Source organism: Phalaenopsis equestris, unplaced genomic scaffold (assembly GCF_001263595.1).
Source record: "Phalaenopsis equestris unplaced genomic scaffold, ASM126359v1 Scaffold000203, whole genome shotgun sequence".
Classification (NCBI taxonomy): Eukaryota; Viridiplantae; Streptophyta; class Magnoliopsida; order Asparagales; family Orchidaceae; genus Phalaenopsis; species Phalaenopsis equestris.
In genome coordinates this window covers 144,353-154,556 of record NW_018164645.1, presented here as the reverse complement: position 1 = coordinate 154,556, position 10,204 = coordinate 144,353, and the positions used below count along the sequence as shown (strand labels likewise).

General features: G+C 32.7%; 1 protein-coding gene across 1 annotated transcript; it reads right to left on the bottom strand.

The window, feature by feature from the left end:
* Positions 1–424: 424 nt before the first annotated feature.
* Positions 425–1,328, bottom strand: LOC110022928. Its single transcript, XM_020722091.1, has one exon. The coding sequence runs from the start codon at positions 1,117–1,119 to the stop codon at positions 559–561; it is 561 nt and encodes a 186-aa protein (XP_020577750.1). The 5' UTR covers positions 1,120–1,328; the 3' UTR covers positions 425–558.
* Between the last annotated feature and the right edge of the window lie 8,876 nt (positions 1,329–10,204).

Here is a 10,204-nt window from a genome sequence, read left to right as displayed (position 1 = left end):
TTATTGTTCGAAATATAAATAATATATTATATGATTAATATAATATATTATTTATATATATTAATATTAGGATGTCAAGCTGGCTCGTAGTTCTTGAACAACTCTTGTTCGGCTCGTTCGTTAAGAAATGAACATGAACAGTAACTTCATGAACAATTTTTCATGAACAATTTCGCATGAACAATTTCGAACACGAACTTATTTCAAATAAACTAAATTTCAAACGAACCGAACACGAATATAAGCTCTGTTCGCTCGTGTTCGGTTCGTTTACACCCTAGTTAATGGGGATTATTAATAAATTATTCAAATAACCTACACAGTTTTACCCTAATAACCTCCATAATTTTTGAAAATATAAGAGGGAGAATATGAGTGGAGAAGAGAGAATCGAAGGCATTACTTCATCTACTGCGAAGGACACTCTCAAAAGCACAAAATAGCAGCATTACGATCATATAAATATCATTTTACTCCCTTTTTTATCCGACTTTTGCAAACCCTAAGTAATTGCCATCTGCTTCCGATCAGATCCATCCAAGCCGATCAAATCAGCTATCAACATTCGTAGCCACGGACCGATCCGTCTGTGGAAGAGAAGCCAACGCGGCATCCTGCGGTTGCCTCAATGTGGTGCGTGAAGTACATCAAAACCCTAACCCTACCCTTCACCCTCATCCTCGATTCCATCTCCATTATCCCTCCATTCGCCGACGCAGCGAGGGGAAATGAGCTTATGGGGAAGCTCGCTGACATGTATACCGTCTGGCCGCCAGCGATCTCGCCGGCAGGGATGTACATGAAGCCGATCTGGCCGCCGCCGTAGAGAACCTGGAGCGAGCTATCGTAGTGGGAGAAGGCGGCGCGATTAGGGTTGCGTACGGCTGCGTTCTGCGCGAAATAGAATTTTGCGGTGCCATTGGCCGAAGAGAACTGCGGGAGATTGACGGCGGAGATGTGGATCTCAGGGTCGCGGGGACGAAATAGAACGAAGAAGACGACAGTGAGGCCGACGGCAAAGATGATTATGAATCCGGCGGCGAGCGCACAGGATGCGATTATTGTTCCACCGCTGCCGTGGCGCTTGCGCAGGGGGAAGTGGTCTTGGGACTTTTCCATGGAAGAGCAGCTGTTAAGCGGTGTGGATGGCTCTGTTTCTCTCTCTCCCTCCTCTGTGCTGCGGTTGCTGCTTGATGTTTAGGGGAGAAAATGAAAGTGACAGTGCACACTGAAAATTACAGTGAATTTTAAAGGAATGTGCGGTGAAGATGGGAGGGTGCCCTACCTTGGGCTCGACCAACAGGCACGGGAGTGTAGCAATGAGTCACAAACGAGATTTCTCACATAATAAATGTTTATATATTTTTCGAATTGGATGCCAAAATCATTAAAACAAATATAAAGGCCAGCCAAAATGAAAAATTATGAGGCATTTATGTACACAAACTTTTTCTTATTTAATTATATATCTAATGTCAAAACATTACTTTTAATATTTATGTCACCCAATACTTTTAAATCAAATAAAATATATCACTATTTTGATTAAAAAATAAAATGCATCTTTTCAAATATAAACAAAATAATATATATATATATATGATAATAAAATATTATTAATTATCCCCTCAAATTCTGATTTTTACTTATATTCATTGTTTTACGTATACAGAAGGATAACTTGGTCTTTTGACCCTTGGAGGATAACTTGGTCTTTTGACCCTTGGTCTTTTGACCCTTGGTCTTTTGACCCTCCTGGAATATCACTTTACCCTTCATTACTCTAGCCCCGCCCACCTTAGGTCTAAGGGGGCAATTTTACCCCCCTCAAAAAAAGACAGGTTTCGCTCATGAATGTGAATCATTAGGAGTGAGCTAATATGCATGTGAATTCTCTTAAAAAAATTTCTTGAGTCATCACAATTGGTTTGTTTAAGTGAGAATGGTGGAGACATTGTTTAGCCCAACTCAGAAAAAATGGATATTACTATCAGAAAAGCTCTATAAAAGTTAAAAGTAAGCCACTTTAATGCAAGAAAAAATATAAAAAGTTGTCCGAAATAGAGGAAGTCTCTGAATTCTTATAGAGGTTCATTGAAAATAATTTTTTTATTAATTAAATAATAAAAATATAATTAATAATATTTTTTGTTATATTAAATTATTATGTTAAATTTGAATCGAACTGAATACAAGCTTTATGAGAACAAATAAGTTTCAATTGAGACGAACAAGAATGGACTAAGCGCGAGTCATTTCAAACACGAGTCGAAAACGAACAAAATAAAAGTCAAACTACCACAACAGAAGCAAGACTTGGGTTCCAGGGGACTTAGAACTGACTTTGAAGATGCAAACTAAAGAGTTACACACAACACACACACACACATATACATTGATACTTATGTATATACCTATACCTATACCCAAACTCTGTATCTGCATTGTTGAATCCAAATTTGTCCAGCGAGGCATGTTCAAAGATTGGACCGATAGGATTCCTGAGGGAGAAAAAATAAAAGAACATACGAAGACTTGTCTCGCAAGGGCAAACTGGGGTGTTTTTGGGCTCTTTGACCCATTTTATATATTGTAACTGAGAGTTATAAGAGAAAAAAATAAGAGAGATCTCCTTTCATAGTATGTGTCTATAGAGAAGAACCAAAAGACCCCATAATACATGTTATGAGCTCTCTATTTATCAGAGATAATTGGCCAAATATAGAAAATTTCATGTCTGCCTTTGTTTTAATAGGAGGTTTCAAGATATTATTGGCTTTTATTATGTTTTTTCAGTTTTGTAACTAATTTATGCATCTTTTTGTGTACCTGGACTTTTTGGACGGTAGATCCTCGAGTCGGTCAACTATCTTGTGTGTGTCAGTTGTCATTCGATCTGGGAAGCAGGTCAGCTTTGAGAACAAAATTCAATCTTACTTGTCCCTTGGGGATTTTTCAAGATCTTTGTGGGAGTTGTTGAGAGAGTTTCACATTGATACTTATGAGATTGTTGTGGGTACTAGACCTTTGTTCAGTCATTGCATGGATGACTATTTCTTGTCGACGTGGATGGACATTTGATCATTAAGCAAAGATTTGGTCGTCCGACAGTCTTTCCGTTGTCCCACGGCCCTTTCTTCATTTGACAACCCTTTTGTCATCTCACAGACCTTTAGTGGTCTGATGATACACCTAAAATATATAGTGTTTTTATACACATTTTTATGCCAAGTTTTGAGATATTGTGCTTTAATGAAAGTTATTTGTGCGTTTTTCTTTCAGGTACAATCAAATGGATGAAAAATGCTAAAAGAAGTGAAAAAGGGTCAAATTTGGAGTAAAAATGAAGAAATGTGCAAAAATGAAAGCGCCCAGAATTGGGGTTTAAGCACCAGGTACCCCGCACTTAAGTGCCAGAAGTACTTATGAGATGAATTATTTAATATATATGGATTTTTGAAGAGGTGTTTGAAGCAACTCTTGGTAAAAACGTGAGAAATAGCCCATGGAAATGAAAATTCATTCAATTGATTTTTGAGGAGGCAACTTCTAGAAGATTCATTAAATGAAAACACCTTTTAAATAGACATCAAGGCACCCCTTGGATTTTTATAAGAAAATACTATGATTTTCTAAGAGAGGAGGCCAACCACCCATCAAATTTACAACCATTGTCAATCTAAGTCGTCGTCGCCGCCGCCGCCGGCCACTTTTCTTTTTAGTTTGAGTGTTAGTTTGTATTGTGAGTGAAGGAAGAGATTTCAAAAGAACTTCAAGACATTTGGTGGAGATGATTTGAGATAAGTGTTAATCCTTGTGACTACACTTGGTTTTAATTTAGATTTCTTATTTGTGTGCATGATTTCTACTTTTAAACTCATGGGTGGTTGTGTTTTCTCCATGGATTCTGAGTAGTTTACTTTATCTTTTTTTCCTTAAAATGATAAGTGATTAAGTGTTGAAAGGAAGTTGTGTGAAGTATTAGGCTTCAATGTTGAAAGAAGTTGTGATGATTTGAAACATTGCAATTCATTTACTTCTTGATTTAGTCAATTAAGATGTTAATACCTATTGTGAGAACATGTAAGATCTGAGGTGGTATTGTCTCAGTCAAAAAATTATTAGAATCACATATTGATTTCATGAATGAGAATGTAGTTCATGTGGTTGAACACAAATAAATAAGGAAATAAACTTTTCAAGGGTGTAGAATTAAAGAACTTTAGAGTGACGGGCTAAAGCCCCTAATTTGATTTATAGTTTTAGGTTTTGATACGAGAGGTTACCCCCCAGGTAGAGGAAGAAGATACAACTCTAGAGTGAGAGCTAGTATCTTCCCTGCCTAGCCGACCTTTAAGACTATTCAAAATATATATTAGCCAATGTTCTTTATAGCATCTCTAGTAAGGGTAAATAATATTATTGCTCCTATTTAGCACAACACATTTAGAATACTTTCACAACATAATTTTTCTACTTATTACTGATTCATGATAAGAAAAAATATATTTTATTTATATCGCCTTCATCTTGCAAGTATTTAGTTAAATTAATTAGTTGCTTACTTTATTTTCATAAACCAAAAATTACAAAAAGAATTGAGTTTGCATTCCTATTTAAGCATCTTATGTTTAGGGAAGAATATTTTTTTAAGTAGATTTTTGTCATCTAGAATTTCTAAAATTTTAAATTTCTAAAAGCATGTAGCCATTTTTTCCTGTGGGTTTGATATTCAGAACTTAATCAAAAAGTTTTATATTACTTGATAACGATACATATACGTGCGTAGTATCCCATATTTAAAATTATAATTGTATTCTTTTTTGCTTCATAATTGAAAAATTACCTAACTTTTGCTTAGGATCAAATTTTTGGCTTTATTGCAAATTAAGAATAATTATTAAGGGAGTTAAACATATAATCACATACATCACATTTCACATATATATAGAAAGTCGGGATCCAGTTTTAGCGCCGTTGATGGGGAAAAAAAAGAAAAATACGAAAAATAACAAAAATTTTCAAAAGAAGTTTTTAAAAAGAAGTTTTTAGAAAGGGTTTTTAGAAAGGAAAATTTCTATTTTTACAAAATCTTATTTAAACTTTAAGATTTATTTTAGGAATATTGTAGTGTCGTTTTTATATAAAGTTCTTATTTGTATTTGTGTGTTTTTATTTTATTTTATGTGTTTTATAGTAATGTATATGTAGTTCAGGTTCCACAGGACTTGTGCCATGATTCTGAATTAGAAAGAATTATTAGAAAAATTTTAAAATTAAAAATTACTAAAATTTTTAAGAAATGACAAATCAAAATAGTCAAAATGTTGAAGAATTTAGACCTTTAAGAGATTATGCAAACCTTACGATAGAAGAACTTAATTGTAGTATTCAAATACTATTGTAGTATTCAAATACTTAGTATTCAAATACTCACTGTAGTGGCTAAATCATTTGAGCTTAAACCTATTATTATCCAAATGGTATTAAATAATCAGTTTGGGAGAGCACTAACGGAAGATCCAAATTTACATTTTGCCAATTTTCTAGAATTGTGTGCTACATTTAAATATGATGGTGTATCAGATGATGCTATAAGACTTAGATTATTTCTTTTCTCACTAAGGGATAAGGCTAAGATATGATTACATTCGTTATCACTTGGATCTATCAAAACTTGGAGTGATTTAGCACATAAATTCCTTGCAAAATATTTTTCACCATAAAAACTGCAAAGCTTAGAAATGATATTACATCTTTTTGTCGATATTACATCTTTTTGAATGATATTACATCTTTTTGTCAGTTTGAAGCGGAATCTATTTATGAAGCATGAGAACAATTTAAAGAACTCTTAAGAAAGTTTCCACACCAAGCTATACTAAATTGGTTAATAATTCAAACTTTTTATAATAAATTAGTTGTATCCCATAGATCTATTATCGATGTTACTGTTGGTGATTCATTGATGTCAAAACCATTTCATGATGCTTATGCTTTAATTGAAGAGATGACTACAAATAATTTTCAATGGCCTTTTGAAAGGGAAAATCTTAAGAAAGTAGCCAATACTTACTTCACAAAACTGGTGCTTTTATCATGCTAGCAAATCAAGTTGTAGCATTTTCAAGGAAGTTAGACCAATTTGGAATGAATTTTTATCAACAAATTCCCATGATTGAAGAGAATTCATTATACCAAATGATAGCACCATTAGAGACTTTGAATGCTATAAATAATAAGTAGAATAACCCATATTCAAACTATTATAATCCAGGTTGAAAGAACCATCTCAACTTTAACTGAAACAATACTTCAAGTGGTAATAATCAACAATGGGGGAATAATCAAATAAACCCATTAGGAAACTGGAACAATCAAGGGAATAGTAATTATAGACATACTTATCCTCCAAGTTTTGATAGTAATCTACAATTTAAGGAGAAGAAGTTTTTTATTGAAGAAGTGGTGTTATAAATGAGAAATCAGTTACAAAGTCAAGGAGATACAATTAGAAATATTGAGAATCAATTGAGACAAATAACAAATTCATTAAGCAAATAATGAGACAAATAACAAATTCATTAAGTAATAGATCCAAATGAACACTTCCTAGTAATACAGAAATAAGTCTAAGAAACCAGAATAAAGAGCAAGCAAAAGCCGTTCAACTCAAAAGTTGAAGAGAATTGGAAGGTAGAGTTCAAAAAGAGAATGAAGTAGAGAGAGGGGATTGAAGAACCAAAAGAGGACGCTTTGAAAGGTTTAGAGAGACCTATTTCTCCACTTAAAGTTGATTTGGAAAAACCAACACCATTTCCTCAGAGGCTTCGATAACAAAGGTTGGATAAGCAATTTTCAAAATTTATGGAAATTTTTAAGAAGGTTACAATTAATATTCTATTTGCTGAAGCTCTAGAACAAATGTCAGGCTATGTGAAGTTTATGAAGGATATTCTTAACAGGAAAAAGAAGTTTGAAGATAATGAGACTGTTGCACTTAGTGAGGAGTGTAGTGCTATAATTCAGGAAAAGCTACTTGAAAAACTTAAAAATCCTGGTAGCTTTACAATTCCATGTGCAAGAGGAGACAGATTTTATGAAAAAGCTTTATGTGATTTAAGAGCAAGCATCAACCTTATGTCATTATCAATAATTAAGAGATTGAGATTTGGAGAAATAACCCCTACTACTGTAACTCTTTAGTTACCAGATCAATCAATAAATTGTCCTAAATGAGTTATATAAGATGTTTTAGTGAAAGTGGATCAATTTATCTTTTATGTTGATTTCATTGTGCTAGATATGAAGGAAGATAAGGAGATTCCTATCATTTAAGGGAGACATTTCCTAGCCACAAGAAGAGCAATGATAGATGTGCATAAAAGAGAATTAACTATGTGCGTCAATAATCAAACAGTTACATTTAATATTTCAAAATCAATGAAAAACCCTATTACCTTGCAAAAGGTAAAGATGATGAATGTTTTTGAATGGATGTTATAAGATACTTAAGTGAATGTCATCTCAAAACAACTTATGAAGAGAAATCTGAGTGAAAGAGTTGGAACTCGAGCAAGAAGAGGAATTGGATCAATATGAAGATTTATATAAGGAAAATTCAAATTATGTTCGAGAAAGTTTTGAAGTTTTTAAAATAACAGAAAAAGATACATCTTTTTGTTCATCAATTGAAAAACCTATTGAGCTTGAGCTGAAGTTGCTTCCTGAACGTTTGAAGTATGCCTTTTTAGGTGATTCCTCAACATTACCTGTTATAATTTCCTCAAGTTTAACTATAAAAGAAGAAGAGAGTTTGATAAAAACTTTAAAGAGTTATAAGAAAGCCTTTGGATGGACAATTGCTGATATAAAAGGAATCCGTCCTTCAATTTGTATGTATATAATTAATATGGAAGAGAACTGAAAACCCAGGGGTGATCTTCAAAGGAGATTAAATCCTATTATGAAAGAAGTTCTTAAGAAAGAAATTCTAAAGTGGTTAGATGGTGGAATTATCTACCTTGTTTCAGTAATGCATGTGTTAGTCCAATTCACTCTGTTCCTAAGAAAGGAGTGATCGTGACTTTAAATGAACATAATGAGTTAATACCAATAAGACAAGTCACAGGATGTTGAATATGCATTGATTATAGAAAATTAAATCTTGCCACTAGGAAAGATCATTTTCCACTACCCTTTCTAGATAAAATATTGGATAGACTAGCTGGGCATTAATACTATTTTTTGGATAGATATATTGGTTATCACCAAATATAAATAGCTCCTAAGGATCAAGAGAAAATAACTTTTACCAGTCCTTATGGTACATTTGTTTTTAGAAGAATGCCCTTTTGTTTGTGTAATGCACCTGCTATATTTCGAAGATGCATGATGACTATTTTTTGTGATTTACTTGAGAAAGGGATTGAAGTTTTTATGGATGACTTTTTAGTGTTTGGAACTTCATTTGAATCATTTTTAGAACATCTACAAAAGTTCTTAAGTGCCGTGAAGAAACAAATTTAGTCCTTAATTGGAAAAAATGTCAATTTATGGTATCATAAGGAATAGTTTTGGAACATCAAATTACGAAAAATGGTATGGAAGTGGACCCTGCAAAAATTTAAGTGAACGTTAATTTACCTCACCCAATAAGTGTGAAGGAAATAAAGAGTTTTTTAAGACATGCTGGATTCTACAGGTGTTATATTAAAGACTTTTCAAAAATTGCTAAGCCTCTATGTCATTTACTTGAAAAATATGTAATTTTTAATTTTGATAAAGAGTGCCTAAAAGCTTTTAAATTATTAAAAGAAAAATAGTCACTGCACCAATTATTATTTCACCAGATTGGGAAAACTTTTTGAATTAATGTGTGATGCTAGTGATTATGCTATTGGAGCTATTTTATGACAAAAGCATGATATGATTTTCAAAGTTATCTACTATGCTAGTAGAACTGGAGCTCAAATTATTTATACCACAATTGAGAAAGAGTTATTAGTAGTAGTATATGGTTTTTATAAATTTAGATCATACTTAATTGGAACTAAATATATAGTGCATAGAAATCATTCTGTTATTAAGTATTTATTGAAAAAGAAGGATGCAAAACTAAGATTGATAAGATGGGTTCTTCTTTTGCAAGAATTTGACTTTGAAATAGTAGATAGGAAGGGAGCTGAGAATCAAATTGTTGATCATTTGTTCAGGTTTGAATTAGAGAAACCACTATGTTTTGAAAAAAGAAATTAATGAATATTTTTTAGATGAAGAATTGTTCAATGTTAGTGAGTGGCGTGTTTCATGGTATGCCGACATTGTGAACTTCATTGTTAGTGATATTATACCATATAGCATGACATACAAACAGAAGAAGTTTATATCTAAAGCTGACTTATTTTTGGGATGACCCATTTTTATATAAACATAGAAATGATCTTATTATTCGAAGGTGTGTACCTTTAAAAGAAACTTATGAAATTATCAAAAAATGTCATAATTTTGATTTTGGGGGACATTTTGGTGTTGATAAAACAACATACAAATTTTACAATCTCGATTTTATTGGCCTACAATCCTTAGAGATGTTAATGCTTATATCAAAACTTTTGATCGATGTCAACGAGTAAGCAATATTTCTAGGAGGAATGAGATGCCCCTCAATTATGTGTTAGAAGTTGAGATATTTGATGTTTGGGGATTAGATTTCATGGGACCATTTATACCATCTTTCTGAAATTTATATATATTTTTAACAGTAGACTATGTATCTAAATGGATAGAAGCTGTTGTTTTACCTTGATGTGATGCTCAAAGTGTTGCAAATTTCTTAAGAAGGAGCATATTTTGTAGATTTAGGATGTTGAGAGTGATCATAACTGATGAGGGAAGTCATTTCAGAAATGTAATAATGGATAAGTTATTAAAGAAATATCATATAAACCATAGAATTGTCATCCTTAGACAAGTTGTTTCGCTGAATTATCCAATCGTGAAATTAAAAGAATATTGGAAATATCAGCAAACCCAACTAAAATGAATTGGTTAGCTAAACTTAACTATGCTTTGTGGGCTTATAATGCTGCATACAGAACTTCTATAGGAATGTCCCCATACAGAATACAGATTGGGAAAGCGTGTCACTTACCAGTTGAACTTGAGCATAAAGTATATTGGGCGATTAAAGAGTTCAATTATA

Excerpts from the sequence above, each read along its gene's own strand:
- LOC110022928 (XM_020722091.1), bottom strand. The coding sequence starts at position 1,119 with ATGGAAAAGTCCCAAGACCACTTCCCCCTGCGCAAGCGCCACGGCAGC.